This window comes from Eumetopias jubatus, unplaced genomic scaffold (assembly GCF_037043125.1).
Source record: "Eumetopias jubatus isolate StellerSeaLion01/CBP00866 unplaced genomic scaffold, mEumJub1_p1.0 scaffold_5, whole genome shotgun sequence".
In the NCBI taxonomy this organism is placed as follows: domain Eukaryota; kingdom Metazoa; phylum Chordata; class Mammalia; order Carnivora; family Otariidae; genus Eumetopias; species Eumetopias jubatus.
Window position 1 is genome coordinate 121696684 of NW_028274811.1, and position 23341 is coordinate 121720024.

Here is a 23341-nt window from a genome sequence, read left to right on the forward strand (position 1 = left end):
TAAAATCAGTTTTCCAATTTGATCATCTCAATTTAAAGCCATCTAATATGTATTAATGGGTATAGGGAATGCCCTTGGGGCCCAACTGCCAAATTCAAACACCTTCTGGGAGACTGACCTGAGAAGTCCGATCTCTGCCTGCAGATAGAAGCGACAAGGGTAACAACTGACCTCTGACCAAGTAAAGAAACTCCCCACTATCTCCCCACAGATCCAGATGCTAATTCCAGAGGGCCCACCACCACCAAGGGAGGTGGAAAAGGTCTCATTGGTATGCTAAATAGGAATTCGGTATTACATTGTTCCAAGGAAATAGTAATTCTGCAATAATAGCATTACTCTTGAGATGTATTGAATAAGCTTTGGAGACAGAGCTAACATCCAAACATTTACATATAATACAGTTATGTGGGAGGATATCTTCTAGCGCCTAAACAACCAACCCATACGCTTACTTTTAAAAATACAATAATCCTCCCCCCCACCCACCAAATACTGCCTATATTCTCAGTAAGCATCTATTTCACATAGTTTTACAACTTTAACATGTTCAACTCAGCTCATGGGATGAGGGCAAATTTGGGCAAATTTGTTATCTAAACATTTTATACTTAACAGTTTTGAAAGTACTTGCTTATATTGTTTTACTCAAATTCCTTAACAATCTTCCCAGAAAAATAGAAGATTGTTTATATCCATTGTACCAATAGAAGATCCAAGTTAGACAACTTTCTCGGAGTTATGCAACAAGTAAATGGCACATCAGAATTAGAACTCCTGGCTCCTACTGCAGGGCTGCTTGAGCAAGATAAGACCTTGACAGTGATAGCAAGAAAGACATTAACAACCATGCACCATGTGCCTTTCCTAAACTGTCGTTTAAAAGGTATTACCTGTGAGATTCACCAATGGTGTGCTAGATCTCGCTCTTCCAGCTTACAAGAGTCAGTTGTTAAATTTTCAGGAACTTTGCAAGCCAGTTTATAAACATAGCCATTACTAAATATTAAATATATAATCTTATAACTAAATAAAAATATTAAAAACATAGGTGATAATTATTCAAAATTATCAATTCTCCATTATTTTGCTACATTTTCCCATCTATGCTCTTGAAGTTACTTACATCTATTGTATCTATGTTATGAAAATGTTATGTAATAATTTGCTACCGTACATCTCTTTCCAAGTTTGAATTAAGAGGCACCACACAAGTAGCTTGAATCAGCTATGGTAGGAATATATACACCAAAAACAAGGGCAAGTGCTACAATAAATCACAGGTTATCCCCCTCCCAGAGACTGGTTGTTTTTTTTAAGATTTTTATTTATTTAACAGGGAGAGAGACAGAGCAAGAGCACAAGTAGGCAGAGCGGCAGACAGAGGGAGAGGGAGAAGCAGGCTCCCCGCTGAGCAGGGAGCCCAATGCGGGGCTCGATCCCAGGACCCTGGGATCATGACCCGAGCCAAAGGCAGCCACTTAACCGACTGAGCCACCCAGGCGCCCCAAGAGATTGGTTTTTAAACATTTACTAGCAGACCACTGGATCCATCCACCTAACTTGGTAACCCAAGTCTGGGTGGCTAGGTAGATCAGGAACTACAGCCCCAAAATCCTCATTCAGAATAAAAGAGAACCCTTTCATTATCAATGTTGATCAAAAATCGTCGAACCTTAAGAAGTTACCTGAGTTGATCTCTAACTATATGTTGTTGAGTTTTAGGTAATATTCAAGTGCTGAGGAAGGTGAATAACCAGATCCAAGGCCACATGAGACTGGCTGACTTTTCACTGATCTCCATATTATTTTGTTCATGCTGTTAGCAGGCAGCCATGCAAATCTAAGCTGTACCTTAATGAAAACAATAGAGGAGGAGAAATTCAGCAGTCATCTGACTTCCCTTCTTCTATAGTACTGGAGTTCATTAAGACAGATGAAATAATGGGCTGGCTGGTACAGAAAGATGAGAGGCTCTTGAAAGGAAGGGAAGGGAAGGCAGGCATTGGATAGGAAGTCAGATTAGAAGACCATAGGAAGAATTCCGCCCCTCAGGGATCCCCCAGCTGCTAACTGCGGAGCTCAATGACCATATGATTCCAGCACCAGCCCCCAGAGTTGTACCACTTACTCAGGAATACTCCTCTCTTTTTCTAGGTGGTGCTGCTTTGCTTCTGGCTGTGTGCTAAGCATCTGCTGTTAGCAGCAAAGTGCAGAGTGTGGTTACCACTAGACTTTGATTCTTAGCAATGCACTGACCTACCTAGACATGGCCTCTTGCTGCAACCCAAAGCTATGAAAATCTTCATAGCTCTGCAATCCCTCAAATCCTCCCCAAATCCCTTGTGAAATCCACAACTTCAGGTAGTGTCTCTAACCTGCACAGCACAGGAAACCAGGTGCCACCCAGTCCTCTCCAACCCCCCAGTCCCTCTATCTCTCCTCTGCTCCTTTCTACAAACCCATCTCCTTTCTTTAAACTCCAAAAGTAAAAGTGTCAACACACATCGAGTCATAGGTCATCAGCCCACTGGATCTACAGACAGTGAGGACGGATGGGCTCAGCGATGTATGTAATGATGTGTAAATGAGGATTAAAACCGTTTCCCCAGAGTTTGGTTAACATCTCTTCCTGGGAAAATCTATACTTTCAAAAGTTGCCTTGGCTTTCTATCATGGAACAGCATACCCATCATCTCTCTCTTTCCCTCTCCCTTCCCCATATCTGCTCAGTCAACAACTTCTGTGAACTTACTTCCTAAATATCTTTCAAATGCCCTGGTTTCTCTCTACCCAACCACCACTCCCCTGGACCTGGCCATTATCCTGTCTCACGTGGCTTATTCCAACAGTTTGTGTAACTGCTCTCCTCGCCTCCACTTTATTAACTCTAGTTAACGTGATCTTTGCAAAACACAAAAATGATGGCAACACTCTCGATTTTTCATTCAATTAATATTTTTAAGGAACCTATTACATGCAAAATCTTCCTTTAGATGTCAATCCAAATACTTTCTCAGGGCATGCAAGGCCCCGCCCCAGTTTCCCAGTTCAATCTAAGTTTTCAGCCCTGCTCACCCATAAACCTGTTCCTCCACCAAGTTAATATACATGGGCAGATTTTCTCTGAGCTTCTGCCCAGGATACCTGAGCCCTCTTCCTTCCATGCTAATATTTTTTTCCTTTAAGCTGACACAGCTTTTCTTGTGTAAGAGCTAATTCATAAAACAAAATATTTGTAGTTTGAGCTTTTCAAAGAAATGGTAAAGAAATGTCAGCAGCTATACTTAAATATGATCCTTTTGCTTCATTGCTGAGGAGCTTCGTTTGTGGGCCCTTTAAATGCTAACTAGCATGCACTGTAGTATCTGAAAGTAGCACTGAACTTTTGACTGTATCTTACTGTTGAGCAAGACTCTTTTGCAGCTGAGTTATTTTGTCTTTCCTTCACTAATTGTACAAGCTATTTGACTGTGGCATGCAGTTTGCCTCACAGTGCATTTTAATACTGAATATTTTAAAAACAAGAAATTTTCCCGTTGCAAACCAGACAAGCATCTTTAACATAAGGTACTCTTCAATCAATTTACTTTGAAACTTCTTTTTTTAAAATTCATCCATTGTCTCTTTTCACCAGCGTAACCATAACAGGGACTTAACTTGTACTTATCCTGCTCCACTCCCAGTTCAAGTCAAGTTCCCCTGGTTGTTTTTCTTCTCTTCCCAGGCCCCCGTCAGTGAAGGCTGAGAACCACTTGCCAGGCAGAACCAATCGATTATTTGTCTGTCCCACAGACATAGCCAGTAGAGTGCCACTGTCCAATATCTAGAGGAGGCTAAGTGGGTGGGAACGGAACCAGAGCAGGATTGCACAGGATCTGTCCTCCCCTTTTATAGGCCTCAGTTTTCTGGAAGATACCTTCAGTTAGATGCCAAGAACGTCAAATTCACAAGCAGACTAAAAACAGCCCTTGTTGCTTATGCCCCTGTTCAGTCTCAGTTTAGGAGTAGTTTCCTTGATGAAGACTTAACCTGGAGTGGCCTGGGTTTTACGGGTTATTTATGCCAACCCCATTAGCAGCACCACACTTCCCACACTGACTCAAGTGTCGGTGATTGCTTTTCTGCCTAGCTAAACTATTGCCTCCCCGAGGACGGGGACGAATTTTTCCTTTATATCTAGCAAAATGGGTCTTCAACAAATATTTATTGAATGCATAAAGGAATGAAGGACCATTGCATTAGATCTTAACAAGTAGCTCTAATATTTCCTAAGTCATGTCTTATTTCATATGGATTTTCCTCCAGGTAAAAACTGAAGAAGATGATTTGGAAACAGATTTCTACAAGGACTTAATTCGTCTTACACAGAAAGACAATCAACAAGATTCTTTTTCGAGGGAAGGGCACAGCAGTTTTCATATACCAATTTTTTATTCCTCAAAGAAAACTCAAAGCACCACCCATAACTCTGCCTTCAAACAAGCCATTGAAGCCTCCCACAGAAAGGTAATCAAAATGGTTCCCAATCTGTTTATTCTTTTTGAAAAATTAATGCCAATTCCAGCAATCACGCAATGAGAAGGGAAGAGTTTTTTTTACATCAAATCAGTAGGGTTTCTAACACAAATTTAAATAGATGTACCTTGTTATATCCAATTTCAGAAGTTATAGAGGTAATACATATAATGATGCATATATTTGGCTGTATTTATGGTTGTGTTCTCTTTAAGTTTTCTTTGTCTTACTGTTTTAGGTGTATTTTTTATAAACCACATGTAACAGACCTTTGTTTTTTAAACATAAACTGACTGACCTTTGCTAGGGAAATTTTACCTTCTTCGATTTAATATACCCACTGAAATACTTGATCATATTTCTTCCATTTTTAATTTTTCTTACTCATTTTATTTTGTTGCTGTTTCCTATTTCTTTACTTTTGCTGTCTTTGTCACATTGCTGTTTACTGCTTTTTGTCCTTTTGGTCATTTTGGAAGTGCTACTGAACTTTTAAATTCTGCTTGTGGTTATCTTTCTTTAATTATCAAGCATAATTAAACCTATGTTTTTCTTTTATCACATGATGGGGGCTATATTATTTCTCTAGCCCCCAAAAGATGTTTTACTTCTCTACACCTCACCCCTACTATCTCCTTGAGAACATATCTACCTTTCTGGTCCTCCACCACTATCATTACAGGCCTCCAAAACCTCAGTTTTACTGAGATAGTTCAAAACCTTTGTGTTCCCTTCTTTAGGATTGTTTTGTGTTCATTTTTATATTACACATGTTAGTTTGTATTTTATTCTGACTCTTGTCTTCTCTATTTAAAGATTCCTCACATAACACTTATAAATTCCAAGTTCATAGTCTGTATTTTACATTTGTGTTATACATTTACTCCCTAAATCCTTATATATCTAAAATGCCTACATTTTCCCTGAGCAATAAAGGAATATCTTGGCCAAATATAGGAATATTGGATCATAGTCTTCTTTTCTTGGTAGTTGATGGATGCTATTCCACTATCTTCTACTTTTCATTGTTGCATAGGAAAAATCACATGCAGAGCTCATTTTCTTTCTTTTATTTTCTCTGTCTGGAAATGTATAACTTTATTGTTGTTGTTTAGAATTTAGGTTGTATCCAAGTATTAGACTTCTTCCATTAATCTTGCCAGGAATCAGTGAAATTCTTTCAATATGTAAAGATACATCTTCATCCATTAACCTTTCTTCTTCTGTTCCTTTTTCTTTTATTATTTGTATATGAAAACTCCTGGATGTGTTTTCCAATTTAGGGGATAGATTTCTATTAGACATTTTTAGACATTTACAAATGTCTTTTAAAATAGTATCTATTCCTCACTACAACCACCACTGTGTACTATTTGTTTTTTCCAAAGAGATGAATGGGAAGACTGAGCCCTGAATCACAGAACTGAGGGGAGAGGTGAAAAGAGTTGCCAACACTGGAGCAGATGGGACCAGCAGCTGGAGGGCACCATTTTGTGGTTCTTCCTGCCTTTACCACAGCACCTCTCATATTTTTATTTATTCACTCATTCATACACTTACATAAATAAAAGATTTTATAGCACTTTATCGGCAATTTCCCAGGCATTTCATATATCTTCAAAAGACCGCCGAAAGGGAATCAGAGTAGATATTTTTAATAACATTTTACAGATGAGTAAATTAAAGCCCATACATTTATTTTTAATGCAAGAAATATTTATCTAGTATCTACCATGTGTCAAGTACTACACTAAAGTCCACGAAGCTAGGTGGTTCCTGTGATCTTACAGTGAGTAAATGCCAGAGTTGGGCATTAAAATCAGTTTGTCTGATTTTTGCCCACTCTTCCTATCTACTACATTACACTTCAAGCTATCTGTTTATTCATTCATTCATTCATTCATTTATCCATAATTTCAACAAACTGTGAAAAGAGTAGAGCTCTGGTGATATGAACACATAAAAGAAAGAAGAGAGAATAAAATAGATTCTTTTTATAACATAAATTGTTAGTGTGCTTTAGAATGGGCTATAGGTAGCATAGTGTCCCTCAAACTTACCAAATTATATTCTTTTTCCTTTTAAGTTTTTATTTTAACTCCGGTTAGTTAACATACAGTATTATATTTGTTTCAGGTGTACAATATAGTGATTCAACACTTCCATACATTACCTGGTGCTCATCACAAGTGCCCTCCTTCATCCCTGTCACCCATTTCACCCATCCCATCCCCCACCCACCCATCCCATCCCCCACGACCATAAGTTTGTTCTCTATAATTGAGTCCGATTTTTGATTTGTCTCTTTTCTCCCTTTGCTCATTTGTTTCATTTCTTAAATTTCACATATGAGTGAGATCATACAGTATTTGTCTTTCTCTGACTGACTTATTTCACTTAGCGTTATACTCTTCTAGTTCCTTCCATGTCACTGCAAATGGCAAGATTTCATTCTTTTTTATGGTTGAGTAATGCAAATTGTATTTTTTCTCTTCCAAGATTTCATTTAAATTCAAGTTAGTTAACATATAGTATAGTACTGGTTTTGAGAGTAGAATATAGTGAGTCATCACTTACATATAATATCCAATGCTCATCACAACATATGCCCTCCTTAATGCCCATCACCCATTTACCCCATTCCCCCCCCACAAATTATATGCTTAAAACAAGTTGGAATCAGAATTACTAGGAAGTAAACATATACATTTCATGGCCCTTCTCTTCACCTACTGATTCTGAATATCTGTAGTTGGGCATGTGATTCTGTTTTGTTTTTCCCCCAGCTTGCTCTAATGTCATATTCAGGATTGGAAACAACTGCTTAAAAATATAGTCTATGATGAGCAGGGAAATGGAGATGTTCAAAGAGACATAGATATACACATCAGTTTCAATGTTAAGATTTGCTTCACAGAATGGTTTATAAATATTTCAGACATGCTAGAGATCACTCGTAAAACCCTTATCTGTGGATAAACAGCTGTTATTTGACCCTCTAATAGTCTGCCCCAAAGTGGAAACATTTTAGGCTATTCACAGTATCTGTTGGAACTTATGAAACTGCTGATATACAACCATTTTTTAACTTACAAAATTGTCAACTTCATCAGGTTGATCTTCAACATCTTTGATCAGATCTCCACAGAATGAGGAAATCTCAGGTTAAGTAAAAAATGCTGCTGCAACCTTTCTTAGCCTTCAAATAATGAAAACAAGGCACCCCACACTTGAAAATCAATCCAAGCCCTTCAGTGGAGCTTAATGCTTTATTTATTTATTATGTCAATTTCAGATCTGACTAAACTTTTTTTGGGCAGATAATCTATTTCAAAGTCAAAATACTAGTTTTCTTGGTAAGATTCAATGCTTTTCTGAATTACTTTATGACGTTGAACCCACAAAAAGGTGGTAAAAATAAAGCAAGATCTCACAGAATGTTGAAATAGATCATACATGGTTAAAAATCTACTGTCATGTCATTTTTAGTCTAAAATAGCCAGTTTTAGCCATCATGCACTTGATCAGTGTGTGTACATGTGCTGAGTTGAGTCACCAAGGTTTTATATGTATTTTTTACAATTTAGTTTGTAAACAGCCTGGAAATTTTGAGCCATCCATTTCAATGCCTGTGTCCAAACAGGTATTTCAGATACTCTGGAAGTGAGTGTGCTTCTTACTAAAAGTAGAATGTCCATCCATCTTTCCAAAGCCATGGTTCTATGACAAAATTCAAGTATTAAACTTGAAAAAGAATTAATGGACACTGAAAATGTAAGCTCCTCAAAGGGATGAACTTTGTTCATCCCTTGTTCATGTCTGTTTCCACAGCATCTGAGGTAGCTGAGCAATAAATGTGTTAAAGGCAAGAAGGGGGCAGGGGTGGGAAAAGGTAGGGGAGAGAGACAGGAAGAGAGAAGGAGAAGTGTGAATGGTGACTCTTTACAATCCTTGTGATTATTTCTTGTCTTTTGTGTTAGCAGCCATTTTATGGTATAATTATAGCACACAGGAAAATAGCTATTTAATAATTTACAGCTACGATAAAGTTCTTTTGCTAAAATATGCTCCTCTCTCTGCTATTACTCAAACACTACAATTTGCTAAAATTGAGAGGTAGATAAAGTATATAAATTTTTTTAAAAGAACAGTATATGTGGGTACACTCATAAAACTCAGTGAATATGTAGAAGGACAATTTAATGGAATGAGATTTGGGTATAATACCAACCACCAAATCATAAATTAACCTGACATAACAAGAAAAGATTAAAAAAAAAAGAAAACCCAAAAGCCCTCAAACAAATATTCCTATTTATGGGTAGAGGAGAGAGAGTATAAATAATGTTTAATTTTAACCCATAAGTAATTTTGAATGACAACATTTTAGAGTTGAAAAGCAGTGTGGTATGTCATCCACTGCACAGCCCTCACCTGTGCCCCAGATGACATTTCACAGACACCTCAGTCCTCAGAAATATAAATGCCTTTTCCCAGTTTGGGATAAAGCTGTGACTTGAATCTCAGCTGCATAGCTTTCAATTAAAAATTTATGCAATCCTTTTTCAATGTTTTGCATTAGCAAGGCTTTCTAAATAAACACTCAGTAGGGACACAATCATGATTGACACTCAAGAATGAAAGATTTACTTTTCTAATCATTGATCTCTTTTTGGTAGATCTTGTCAACCTCTGAGAGTCGGGGACCTGGGGCGGCAAAGGAACTGAGAAAAAGAGACGACAGTATAGTGAGGCACAGGGGACCCCGAGCTCACAGCCCGAGGTGCCAACATTTATTTTCCATAGTCTAATATACCTTCTACAATGACATAGGTCTATAATGACTTACAGCAGGGGCTTAGTAAGGCACATTCTTCCAGGTACACAGGGTTAGTTAAGCGAAGCAGTGGGAATGGAGAAGGAGTAAAGAAACCTGTAACTGGCTGTGATCAATTAATGGTAAACACCATTGTACTTGGACCTTAACACAGGATAAGAGAACAAAGAAGAGAATGCATGGTGTGCTGTTTACAGCTGGCTTCCTATCTACAAAACATCTTCTGCTGTGTACTTTAGAACAGACCACACACATCCCAAGGGCATTTCACTCTGATCCTTTCGGGTTATTTTTAACCCTGCAATCTCGAGTTTTCGCAGAAGATCTTGGAGTCTGAACAAATATGCACCAGTGGTCATTGTGGCGTTCTGTTTCCCGCAGATCTGTCTACAAAACCTAGGCCTAGGTCACACAGTTCACATTGCTGAGATAATCTTATCTGTTCAGCACTATGAACATCTCAGGAAAAAGTCCTGGGAAATACAACAAAAATTCTAATTTTGTGTGTGAGAGCATGCCACGGAGAGTTAAAGTTGTTAGCATGCTATGGTTAGGATGAAGCTGGTGATGAATAGATGACATTTAAAAGCTTGACACTTCAAACTTTCATTACTTTTAATCATCTTGGTTTTTTTTTCTTTTTTTCTTTTTTTCTTCTTTTCTCCTCTTCCATTTAGGATTCTAGTTTTACTAGGATCCATAAAGTGATAAAAGTCTTAAACTTCACAATGAAGACTAAAGATCTGCAGCTTTCTGATGTCTTTTTGAAAGCACTTAACCACCTGCCTCTAGAATACAACTTTGCTTTGTATAGCCGGATATTCGATGACTTTGGGACTCACTATTTCACCTCTGGCTCCCTGGGTGGCGTGTATGACCTCCTCTACCAGTTTAGCGTCGAGGAACTCAGGAACTCAGGTAGGCTTTTTGCAGCCCTCCCTTTTTTTTTCAACTTGATTCGATTGCCTGCAATTCATTTTTCTCTTACTCTATTATTTTAATTCTTCCTTATCGACTTTTAGACTTTGCTTTATTTCCAAAATGATATGAAGAACAACCAAAAGGTATACACTCAAGCAAATAAAATAAAAATATAAAATTAGAACAAAAAAGAAAAAAAGAAATATACTTAACCTCTTTGATTGGACATTAGGTTTGTTTCTGAATTTCCTGACACCTGGGAACATCATAAGCTACACAGTAGTGGTAACCTAAAACAGAGATACATGCTATTATCTCAAGAAAAAATGAAATTTGTCCTGGAATTAAACTCTAAAAGACAATTTACTTATAGCATTTTTATAGGAGATAATAATTTTATAGAAAAATAATTATAGGAAATTCACTAGCAGTCTTTTAATGATTTTTAAGTAAAAGCCAAAGACATAAGATAAAAGAACAATTAAGGACTTGACCAGGGACTAAATTAATGTGGGCTAGATATGCACCTTCTGGTGATAAAACTTGAAGCCAGATGAGAAAGTTTTCGAGGAAAGTTTGCAACTTTATACTTTGGGATATAGTCAGGGATATTTTTCTGCTTACATGTAAAATAACAATATAAGCCTTGGTTTATAAATAAATCTTGGTTTCTTAACTGTTACCTTAAATTGCCAATACTAATTATTAATACAGCTTAAGCACCTTTGGATAAATTTGTTTTCAGACTCCTTTGTGAAATGACACAGGGACCTTGTGATGATTCTATCGTGTGTCTCTTAAGGACATGCTTAGGAAACTGTATGGTAACCAGAACTCAACTGACCAATTACTCCAGATAAATGAGAATTCTTGATCATGTGACTTTTATATACTAGAAATCAGGGGGTGCCTGGGTGGTACAGTTGGTTGAGTGGCTGACTCTTGGTTTGGGTTCAGGTCATGATCTCAGGGTCCTGGGATGGAGCCCTGCCACCGGCTCCACACTCAGCCTGGAGTCTGCTTCAAGATTCTCTTTCTCTCCCTCTGGCCCTCCCCTGCTTTCTTTCTCTCTCAAATAAATAAATCTTTAAAAAAAGAGAGAGATCAGGAATTTATTTAAAAAAGACAACATCAGTCCAACCCTGGGGTCAAGAGAGTGTCAATCCCTTTCTTACATCTCATGATGGCAAATACTAATGTTTCATGTAGTTGCCCTCAGTTATTCCAAATTTAAAGTGACTAGATATCCCTCATGGTCTACTTTCCTAAGAGAGAAGATGGGATAAGTGTCTTTGAGAAGGACTTTCGGTAAGAGGTCCTAAAAAATTTTTACCTGACGGAGTTACTGAAATCCAAAAGATTTATGCTGTGATGGGCTTTCCACATCGCCTAACCCTAATGTTCCACTGGAGCAATGTTTGTAAGATGAATTTAGTATCTTCTGCCATGAGAATACCACATTAATTCTGAGCAAAAATTGTTGGGGGAAATCTCTGGCCCTTGATTGTTTTCATCTCACCCCTGGGATGAAATTATTTTGGTCACTTGCTGCTGTAGCCCAGAGAATAATTTCTCACTTGATCGGCTATACTCATCATGCATTCAGAGCAAAGCCTCTAAAGGCTTAGAGATCGGGTCAGTTAAAGAACTATGTGACTCTTTAATCAACCATCCAGGATTTTAATAAAGACCCATGACCAAAATGAAGTAAGGAGCTATACTTTCCTATTGAAACATTCTCACCTTCCATCTCTTTCTCTGTAAATAGAGGTAGAAACAGGTGTACATAATAAGGAAAAGAAGGGAGCTTGAGATGTGATAGGAAACTGGAAATATATGACCATAGACCCTACATACTCATATACACACATACTATATATATATATATAGTATGTATGTATATAAAACACTTATATACACTCTGTAGTGTATATATTCAACTAAATATACTTCTATATTTAATATTCATATATGTAATACATATTCTTATATTCAATAAGTATATATATAGGGGTGCCTGGGTGGCTCAGTTGGTTAAGCAACTGCCTTCGGCTCAGGTCATGATCCTGGAGTCCCGGGATCGAGTCCCACATCGGGCTCCCTGCTCAGCGGGGAGTCTGCTTCTCCCTCTGACCCTCTCCTATCTCATGCTCTCTCTCATTCTCTCTCTCTCTCAAATAAATAAATAAAATCTTTAAAAAAAATAAGTATATATACACATATATATTTCTCTGTGTCACAATAATAATACTGGTACACAGTTTTAATTGTGTTTAAGATGAAGCACACCCAGACAGAAACAAATCTTAATAAAATGGAATTCTCTGGTGGGTATGCTTACCTGTTTTTGCCCACTCTCTAGATGAATACATATTCTGGCCTCCTTCTCTCTCCTTTCCATTTCTTCTTTCTTTGTTTAACCGTAAGACAGAACTAGAGTACAGGCTTAGGTTTTATTTGCTTTATTCAATAAGAATTGTATCCCTTGTCCTTAATTTCAAAAACGACCGGACTATTTTGTAGTATCTTTTCTCCCTCAAGAAGAGGAAAACAAAATTAAATTGCTTTTTATTTGCATCCTTCATTTATTCCTCTATTGTTCAATGTCCCATAATCAATTTAAAAGCTTGAATAAAAGTTGACATTGCTTCAGTGTGCTAGGTGAAAAGAATTTCAGAAATACAGCAAAAACATTAAACAATTAAAATATTGTAATATGCAAGATGGTAATTTTATTTTATTTTTATTTTTTTTATTTTTTATTTGACAGAGAGAGAGAGAGTACAAACAGGGGGAGCGGCAGGCAGAGACAGAGGGAGAGGGAGAAGCAAGCTCCCTGCTCAGCAGGGAGCCTGATGTGGGGCTCGATCCTAGGACCCCGGGATCATGACCTGAGCCAAAGGCAGATGCTTAACTGTCTGAGCCACCCAGGCGCCCTGCAAGATGGCAATTTTAAACTCCTTTTGTTGAGAAGTCATTTCTGACTCTAAACTAGAGAACAATTACAGGCCCCCCCATTTATCCATATGACATTTTTGACTAACACTGTTTTCCTTCGCCCCATCAGAGTAGCTGAGGACATTTCTGAAATACTTGTCCCTGTGCTACATCAGAGGGACACTCAGGTTTGAGAGGCCAAGTGCTGCAGCATCCAGCAACTGGGTAGAGGTCAGACAGCAAGCTACAGGAAATGCAGGCGAAGAAACACTTATACAGAAATTCACTGATAAAGCCTTGATATTTTAATCACTGCATGACTGGCACTGTGGCTCATAAGAGGGATTCATCATTCAAATCTTCCAAGATTCTCCATTAGCCCTCAGAAAATGAAATTAACTAAGTTGATAGTCAATTAATTATGTTATAGTTAATAAATTGGACACATAAAATTTAATTTTCATTTATAAATAATAAAAACCTAATGAGAAAATTTAAAAAGGATGGGGAACTATGCACTATAGATGCATCAAATTCCTAACATGGCCTAAACATTTGACTGACCTACTTGTTAGAACATTACCAGAAGAAAATGACTCATTTATTCAGCCTCACCAAAAAAGAAAACCAGACCTTTCCTTTTTTTTTTTTGGTTAGAGTTACAAATGCATGGGAAACTTGTAAACATGAGGGCTTCAAACTAAGAATTTTTCACTGCCACTTATACTGCATCTCTTCAAATGTGTCAAACTATTGGAAATACTGTGAAGTAGGCAGACCCCATCCCCTTCTACTTGGCCTCATTTCTCAGTGATCTGTGCCTTTAGAATTCAATTTCAACGTCACACCCAAACTGTGCCTCAAGCTCTAAAAACACTCCTCTGCTGATTGTAATCTACAACCCTAAATATCAGGATTTGATGAACTACTTTGCTTTAAGGTGCTTTAGGAGCTGATACAGCTCCATCTCTTGTGTGCCTGTGTTCTGCGAGGCAGTTTTTAACTAACAATCAAAAACTGAACTCTTGTGTTAACTATACTTCTATTTAAATAAATTCCATTAAAAACAAAAACCAAAATCTGGATTCTAATTTTGGTGTTTGAGGTAGCAGGTCAGGAAGCCTAGGAAGCTGTTAAGAAAAAGGAAACGTTGATTCTCTTCAAATTACCCCAGATAGGCAGCACCAACTCAGCCTACAAATAGCCAGACCTGTTTCCCTGCATTGTGTCGCATCGATTTTGAAGTCATCGAGAATACAGGCAAGGGTGGGAGTGGGAAAGAGCGACTCAGAGGCCAAATTCTTCAACAAATGATGCTTGGAGGTTTGGTAAAAGGCAAGAACAATGAGGACTAAAGACGTTAGAACCGAATGGCCTGAGCCTTGGAGCACCAGGGTTTTGACAAGACTTCGCATCCTGTGGCAGCACTGGGAACCTAGGAGGATATCAACGCCAGCTCTCCAGGGCTGGGAATGAAGCAGTATCCACCTCCCTCAGAGACAACAGGAGAAACAAGGAGTACAGGCTTGAATGAAGATAAGGAAGAGAAGAGTCAGTGAGGACACTGAGAAGAGTTCATAGGTCAGCAAGTCAGAATTTCTGAGAGAAAATAAAAGGGTTTTGGAGGTATAGGTGGAATGAGCAGCTGAGTCAGGGAGACAAGTATGAGGATGAGTGTTCAGGGAAGGAGGGATAAGCAACAGGATTTCCATTTTAAGTGATGACCGGGGGATAAGCAAGGTGGACTCAGGCCTCACAGAATCAGCTGTGGCCCAGAAAGAAGGCCTGACAGGGGCACCACACAGAACATGTGTTCATCTCTTCATCTGCAGGGTGATAGAGTGGCTGTGGCCAGTAGGACGGGCAAGCTTTGAGGCTCCTTGTGGGTCGGCAACAGGGAGAGGCCAACATGAGCCCCATGGGATGGGAAACAGCCACCTTATATTTGCTTCTTAGGGCCAGTGCTGAAGGGAGAGACAGCAGGGACTCTTAGATACTTCCTCTGTTCAGGATCATCCCAGGGCCTGTGAAGGACTGAATCTGGAGGTGAAAGCTGTTCATCATTCCAGCTTACAGGAACTGGAGAAGGCGGAAGCTGATATAGAGTATCTGTAGCTCCCCAGTGCCCAGAGCCTCACGCCCCTCTTCTCTGAGTTGTCAGTGGTACATTCTTAGGATGTTTTGTCTGCACTCCATTTCCTAGGTTTAACGGAGGAAGAAATCCGAAACTGTGTCCGGATTGAAACAAAGAAACGCAGCTTTGGTTTTAAGAAAACGAAAGTGGAACACCGGTGCACCACTAACAAGATGTCTGAGAAATACGAAGGTAGGAGTACCTACTCTCTCCTAGCAGCTCACCCTGTCCACAAGGGGCTGTGGTTGGAGTACCATAGTACACGTGACTGTGCTATTTTTAACTTTCCTTTATTTCATTTATCTACCTCAGAGCCCTCTGTGTGGTGGGAGGGGAGGGTGAAAATAAAATATCATTAGCACTACTTACAAGGGAAAGAGTTAAGGTTTTCTTGATCTTATACTTAGGTTGTTTAATATTTATCGATTCTTCCCATGGACCGAACTCAGTATTAGACATTGTGATGTAAAGATGGGTGTCAAACAGGCCTTCCTATCAAGGAGCCTACAAACTACACACATAAATAACCATTAAAAATACAGACTGGTAAGAGTCTAAGAGAAGGGGCGCCTGGGTGGCTCAGTCATTAAGTGTCTGCCTTTGGCTCAGGTCATGATCCCAGGGTCCTGGGATCCAGCCCCGCATCGGGCTCCCTGCTCCATGGGGGAGCCTGCTTCTCCCCTTCCCACTCCCCCTGCTTGTGTTCCCTCTCTTGCTGTCTCTCTCTGTCAAATAAATAAATAATATCTTAAAAAAAAAAAAAGAGTCTAAGAGAATAGGCCTAAGTAAATAAGTAAATAAGGCTCCAGCAACCACACCAGAAACCTTAGTGTTGGCTTAATTTCACCCTCTTTCTAGCCCCCATATCCAATAAGTGATCCCTCTACATCCTTGATATTTCTCCCAGTTACCCCCATCTTTTCATTTCCATGGGCATGCACTCTGTTCATTATTTCCAACCCGGATTACCACAGTAGCCTCCTAACTGGTCCCCTTGCCTTCCTGATGCCTTCTGCCAACCTGTTCTACACATTTCCTGTGACGGGAAACTTTTCCAAGGCAAACCTTATCGTGCAGTTCTCATGCCTTAAACATGTCATGGTTTCACATAACCTTAAAGATAAATTCCTGCCTCTCTCTCTCTCTCTCTCTCTCTCTCTCTGCCTAGCTAAACCAAATAGTCTCCTAAATAAGTCATGCTTTCTCTTGTGCCTTGCCATTATAAATAACTCCTTCCTCTGGGTAAAGTTCTCTTGTTCCCTGACTTTGCCTGACTGATGTCTACTCATCCTGCTAACAATGATGGGTTGTGCAGAATCACAGAAACTCCTAAAATATGAAGCTTATATTCTCCTGGGGAGACAGACAACAAACAGAAAAAAATATTTACTATAATAATAAACTGATAATTTTGAATATCAGACCATATAGATAATCTACATGTATATGCCCATGTTAAGCATAAGCAAAATAAGCATTGGTTTGACAACTATGCGTTCATATTATAGCAAAAAAGAAGAAAAAAGGAAAAAAAGAACATGCAAAACAGACGAATAATCTAGTAATATAAAACCAAAGAATGGATATAGATTCTTTTTTTTCTTTATTTTACGATGTTATGTTAATCACCCTACATTACATCATTTGTTTTTGATGTAGTGTTCCATGATTCATTGTTTGCTTATAACACCCAGTGCTCCATTCAATACGTGCCCTATTTAATACCCATCACCAGACTAACCCATCCCCCCACCCCCTCCCCTCTAGAACCCTCAGTTTGTTTCTCAGAGTCCATAGTCTCTCATGGTTCATCTCCCCCTCTGATTTCCCCCCTTCATTTTTCCCTTCCTACTATCTTCTTCTTCTTCTTCTTTTTTTTTTTTTAACATATAATGTATTATTTGTTTCAGAGGTACAGGTCTGTGATTCAACAGTCTTACGCAATTCACAGCACTCATCATAGCACATACCCTCCCCAATGTCTATCACCCAGCCTATACCAGTTTTTCATGTAATAAATTAAACAACAAGGTGAATTCAATAAATCAAGTGCCCAGAGACAAAAAGATTATGAGAATTAATTGAAAAGGCAAATTTCAAAGCTAAGGTACGAAGACAAAGAAACATTGAAAAATATCACCATTATAGTTCTAAATAAATTAGATACTGCAAGAACAAAATATAATTGCCTGAAAATAAAACCAAGAAAGCTAATCACATATAGGAAGGATTTAAAGTAATTCATAATAAATGCAGAGAAAAATTTAGGTATTAACAGTTATTAAGGAAAATCTAATGGAAATGGAATGACAAATATAACTTAATCTGTGGGAATTTGTGTTCCTGAAATAGAGATCCGAAAAAAAATCAAAGAGGAAAACTGTTAAGAAAAAAAAAACACAACTATGTATGAATATATCCCTAAAATAAAGGAACAAATTTGTTTTGATTATATGCATCAGAAATATTGTTCAAGTATATAACTTCAAGACAAAGCCTAATTAATTTACTAAATACAAAGATTTTAAAAATGAATTCTTCAGTTATCTTGCCTGAAAGAACAAGTCTCCCACAGAACAACAAAAACAACAAAATCCGTCTGTCCTCAGACTTCTCCATAACTAAATTCAATGCCATAAAACAATAATGTCCACAAGTTTCTGAGAGAAGGAAAAAAAGTAATTTCCTATATAAAGGTAACAGGAAGACATCTCAAAACATGAAAGAATTCTGAGAATATACATTCTTGAGTACTTACTGAAAAAAAAACTGCTCAATTATCAATTACAAAATTCATCCAACAAAGAGATGAGAAAATGTCAAATATGGACCCACAGTTTTCAGCTTGTAGGAATAAGGTGAGATTAGAAACTATTACGATGGTCGCCACACTGGTTTATCAACTACCCATTGCTACCCCGGTGACACATTGCTAATACTCCTGAATTGTGTGAACTCTCCAACTCAAAATGAAATGTTTCTAAGGAATGTAGTCATTTCTAAACCCAGAGAATGAAGTCCAGTCTCCTTGGCTTTCCAACCAGATCCTCTCTGTTTTGTGCTCTTCCCCTACCTGAACCTCCAACTTCAACTCAAGCGGATGTCCATGGGCACTGTCTCCAGAACATGGTACCATCCGCCCCTCACTCCAGGTCTGTGCCCATTCTGGGAAGGCATTGCCCCCTACCATATCTTAGCTTTGCCTCAGAGTCCTTTCAGTCCCTCCCTAAGTGCCTAAGATTGCAGAATTCTTACATGGACCTAACTCAGGAATCCTAAATTGCTGTACCACTCTGTAACACTAAGCCAAACTGTTTTGCTGGTCTTTTTGTGCACATTTCTTTCCCTTCCCTACCCACCCTTCTTATCTTCCTTCCTTTCTTATTTCTCTATAGTTTTGCTAATAAATTTATGTACCTATTTTGTCTCCTTATTGAGAGTCTAAGTCCTTCAAATACAAAAGGCATATTTTACATTTCTCTCAGTCTTCAACCAGGCATATAGCAGATTTTCAACAAATGCTCATTAATCATGATGAAAATTTGCCTAAAATCAAAGCACATTTAAGAGTAAAACACACACGAAAACATAATTTTTCTATGTCTAATCCTGAGCTCATTTGATTAAATCACTGGACTCCAAACTTTTTAAATCTATAATGATATCATTAAAATTTTTTTACTATACATCCCTAATATACTTACTAAAAAATACTAACGAACTTTATAAATGTAGTATTCTAAAAATATATTATGCACAAAAATATATATAAATGTGGAAAAGAGAAAATTTTGAAAGATAGCCTATATGAAATAAAATTTTTCATTGTCATGCTCATATTATAGTGAAAAATTAATATTTCATTAAAAACTCCTTGAAATTTTTGATGTGTTTTGGGCAGCTTTGGTGTCAGTCTCATGTTGTGGCTTACAAGAAGCTTGTGTAAGAAGTAGAAACATCTGTTCTTCCTTCTACTAGTTGGTTTTGCTTATGTTTGCACTATTGGTATCGTCTTCAATATGCATTTTCTTCCTGGAATCCTTTTAAAACACTTGTTCACTTGCAAGAGTTAGTTCTGTTCCAGCAGTAAATGGACTTAATGCTCACTCCTTCTTCAGGATCCCATGCTTATCATATTAACTCGTACTGGTGTCAACCCATTCATGAAATACATGGTGTCAAGCCAAATGTGAACTAGCATGTCAGAGCTACTGACCACTGGTACATGATATATTGGCAAATACTAATTTCTCTCCTTTTTTATATGAAAAATAAATACAAAAACCTCTAAAATGTTTTCTTATACCCCTCTGTGTTATCTTTTGCAACCTCACTTTGAAAGGGGTATACTACTTTCTTCACAGAGAGAGTATTTCACCCATTGTGCTGATCATTCTAGACTCTTACTATAGAATTTCTAAACAGTGGCAGCATGGCTAATCCATACTGCAGAATAGACACCAAATTAATGCCATTAACTCTCACCCATATCACTAGCCTCCTCTTCATTTGCTTTTATTTCTCACTATGATTTTCTATTACTCAGCTTCTACCCTTATTAGTTAAAGACATCATTATTTCATAGGAATTTTTTTTTGAAATTTTGTATAAAAGATCTGTGCTGTGTACGTTAAATGTCATTGCTTCTAAAGAAACATTATGCCAACTCTTAACCTGAGGTTTAACTTTTTCTTTCTCTTTGTTAGTTGTGCTTTTGCACCTGTCTTTAAGCTTAAAAGCATTCTATCAACTTTCTACTCTAAATGGAATCTCCAGCCTGGCAGTCAACTGATTGGATATCACAAACCAGGTGATCTGTGTTATTCTGAAGGCCCAAGACATATGCTGATATACATCAAAAGTGGGAGCTTTGGTATCCAAGAGCAGGGAGCCGAGTAGCCTGGACTTGGGCTGCATTTACACCCCAGCCTCCTCCCCCCACCCCACCCCCAGTTACCTGTGCCTGTGTTCCAGGCTAAATTACCTCTAGTTTCAGTGCCCGTGTTTATAATAATACCTACTTCTCAAGATTGTTGTGAGAATAACTTAAGGCAATCAGTACAAAGTGCCTAGCATATACAAGTTGCTTAATAAATGGTAACTGCTAACACTGTTATCATCTCTATTACTAAACTCCCTGTAGGGATGAGGAGGAGTGTTCTCTTGCTTTTCACTAACTTATTCAATGGAGCTACATGACTACCATCTACTTCTCCTCCTGTGCGAATAGGCTTTTCTTGAAAGTTTGAATGTGCAGTAAAGTTAAAGGAGTCATTTTCTTGAAATACCTTGCAGGTTCAGTTTTGCAGGGAGCAGAGAAATCCATATCCCTGACTCGAGGCGGGAGGAGTAAGTACGCCGCTGCCTTGGTGTGGGAGAAGGGGAACTCGAGTCCTGCGGAGAAGGAATTTTCCGAGTGGTTAGAATCAGTGAAGGAAAATCCCGCTGTGATTGACTTTGAGGTAAGAGTCAGAAGTATTATGGGTAAGAGAGCTAAAGTCGTTCTCTAGCAGCCCAAATTGCACACCATGCAATTCCTTTTCCGTTTTCCTCGCAGATGATAAAGGAAAAGTCTTTCTTTAGTGTGCATGCACGATGTACCTTTCTAAAAATGTTAAATTACACATCAATTGCAGTTGCTATTCAAATGAGCATCCTCTGGTACAGTATTTAGAAATCTTAGTATACATAAAATACCAGGAAGGGGAATTTTGTTTTTTTAAGATTTTATTTATTTATTTGACAGAGAGAGAGAGCACAAGCAGGGGGAGTGGCAGGCAGAGGGAGAGGGAGAAGCAGGCTCTCCACCTAGCGGGGAGCCCTATGCGGGACTCGATCCCAGAACCCTGGCATCCTGACCTGAGCCGAAGACAGATGCTTAACCGAATGAGCCACACAGGCACCCCCAGGAAGGGGAATTTAGTAAATACAACTCTTCAAACTTGCCTTAAGTAGTGCTCTTCAGCTCCCCATCTATACAATAAATCTGATTTGTGTACTTTTCTTACAACTTTTTATTTCATGAGCACGCCTAAATCCTCATTTATAGCTCTATGGGATAAACGGGATCTTAGACCCATTTGGCTCTCTGTTTCTATCACCATTGATTAAAATTACCTGTCCTGTATTTGTTGTAATTACATAAAAAGGTGATTTTTATTATTTATGGAATACTTTGCCCACATATCAGTCATATGCCATTTAGAACCAGTTTTGACTAAAACATAAGCACATTTTTAAAGCCTTCAAAGAAGCTATTCTGCTCATTTCATTTAAATGAAGATAAAGGAGTTCAATCATTATGAAGTAGAATAATTTACATGCAACATGAAGATACGTTGAGCTCTACAGGCTATGATGGGAAAATGAGATCTGGCCACCCATCTGGACACCTGTGACTCATACACTGCACTACATAGTCATTCCTTTGAGGTTTTAAAATGTTAATAAAATGAGCCCTGGTTTTGCGTTAGCTCCATTATGTGTTACCGTTAATTCTTCCATTCATCCTACGGGCAAGTTCCTCTCTCCCGCTCCGTATTTTCTCATCTGGTCTCACCAAAAGCCAGTTCTGTCCCTGGAAGAAAAAGAACACAGAAAGCCTCTCTTCACCCTCTCTGGATTTTTCTGCTTGAATCAAACCTAATGAAGTTTTGGCAGAGCGCGCATGAGCCGCCCGACTCCTGGTCACCCCTCTCAGTGACTTGAGGCATGTATTTGATGCTTACTGAATAACGTGATGTAAGTCCAAGTGAGCGACACCTCTCGTGAGGCTTCCTTCCTACCAGAATTCCAGGGAAGGTAAGCTCCAGAGACATCACATTAGGGACAAGAGAAGCCAGCTAATCCTGCAGATAGCTGCTCTGCCCTCTCTAGAAGGGAAAGAAAAGAAACTCCCCTGCCCTCATGCAGAGGGTTTTTCTCCACTGGCTCAATAGGCAGATATGCTATATTGTACACTAATCCCTTTGAAGTGTGGGATTTTCCAGACCTTTCCTCTCAGTCGATGAGATTTGAGCAATGGTGGCAACAAATGCCCAAGGGATGTCGTGGCCCACACCTCCTCTCTACCATTTGCTCTTAGCTTGCTCCCATCACGGACTTGGTGAGAAACATCCCCTGTGCGGTGACAAGGCGGAGCAACCTCAGGAAAGCTTTTCGAGAATACGCGGCCAAGTTTGACCCTTGCCGGTGTGCTCCGTGCCCTAATAATGGCCGCCCCACGCTCTCGGGGACCGAGTGTCTGTGTGTTTGCCAGAGTGGCACCTATGGAGACAACTGTGAGAGACGCTCCCCGGACTATAAATCCAGTGAGTATCCATGACTTCCTGTGGAGGAGGCCCCTTTTCCCCTCCAGAAGGTGTTCTAGAACATATGTCATATATGTTCTAGGTTGGTCGAGGAAAACAAAAGTTTTATTTTCCACCTTATGCAAACTCACAAGGAAAAGAAGCCTGTGAAAAATTAGACTCTAAAGTCAAACAGCCCTGGTGAGAGTGAGGCTCCACTGTAACCCACTAGCTGTGTAACCGTGGGAAAGTCACCCAACCCCTCTATGCCTCAATCCATTCATCCATCAAATGGGGACAATGCCAGTATGTACCTGAAGATTTTATATATATATATATATATATAGAGAGAGAGAGAGAGAGAGAATAGGCAACAATGCCTGTAACATAAAATAAATAAAATAATAAACCATACTATAAAATAAAGTATGTTATACTGTTGTTATAGGTCTCTTCTGTAGTATAATGTAGAATGATGATGGCTTTGTAATCGGAGATAAGTTAATCCCCCCCAACAAAGTTTTCATACGGGGTTAAGAAATCTTCATGGCTACCTGTAATCCTGCTCAGAAAGGGGATGTGTCCTGGGGGTAAGAATGTATTCTATTACATTTAAGAAAGTAATTTGATATATATATTCTGAAGAAGTTCATCTTTATACATATGTGCATGCATGTGTGTGTGTGTGTGTGTGTGTGTGTGTGT

General features: G+C 38.7%; 1 protein-coding gene across 1 annotated transcript in view; it reads left to right on the plus strand.

The window, feature by feature from the left end:
- Positions 1 to 23341, plus strand: part of C6 (complement C6) — a 58737-nt gene that overhangs the window by 16210 nt on the left and 19186 nt on the right. Inside the window, exons 8-12 of the mRNA XM_088023700.1 lie at positions 4309 to 4509; positions 10033 to 10273; positions 15417 to 15539; positions 20643 to 20809; positions 22432 to 22657. Of these exons, the coding sequence (XP_087879826.1) occupies positions 4309 to 4509; positions 10033 to 10273; positions 15417 to 15539; positions 20643 to 20809; positions 22432 to 22657 (958 nt within the window). The remainder of the gene's footprint in view (positions 1 to 4308; positions 4510 to 10032; positions 10274 to 15416; positions 15540 to 20642; positions 20810 to 22431; positions 22658 to 23341) is intronic.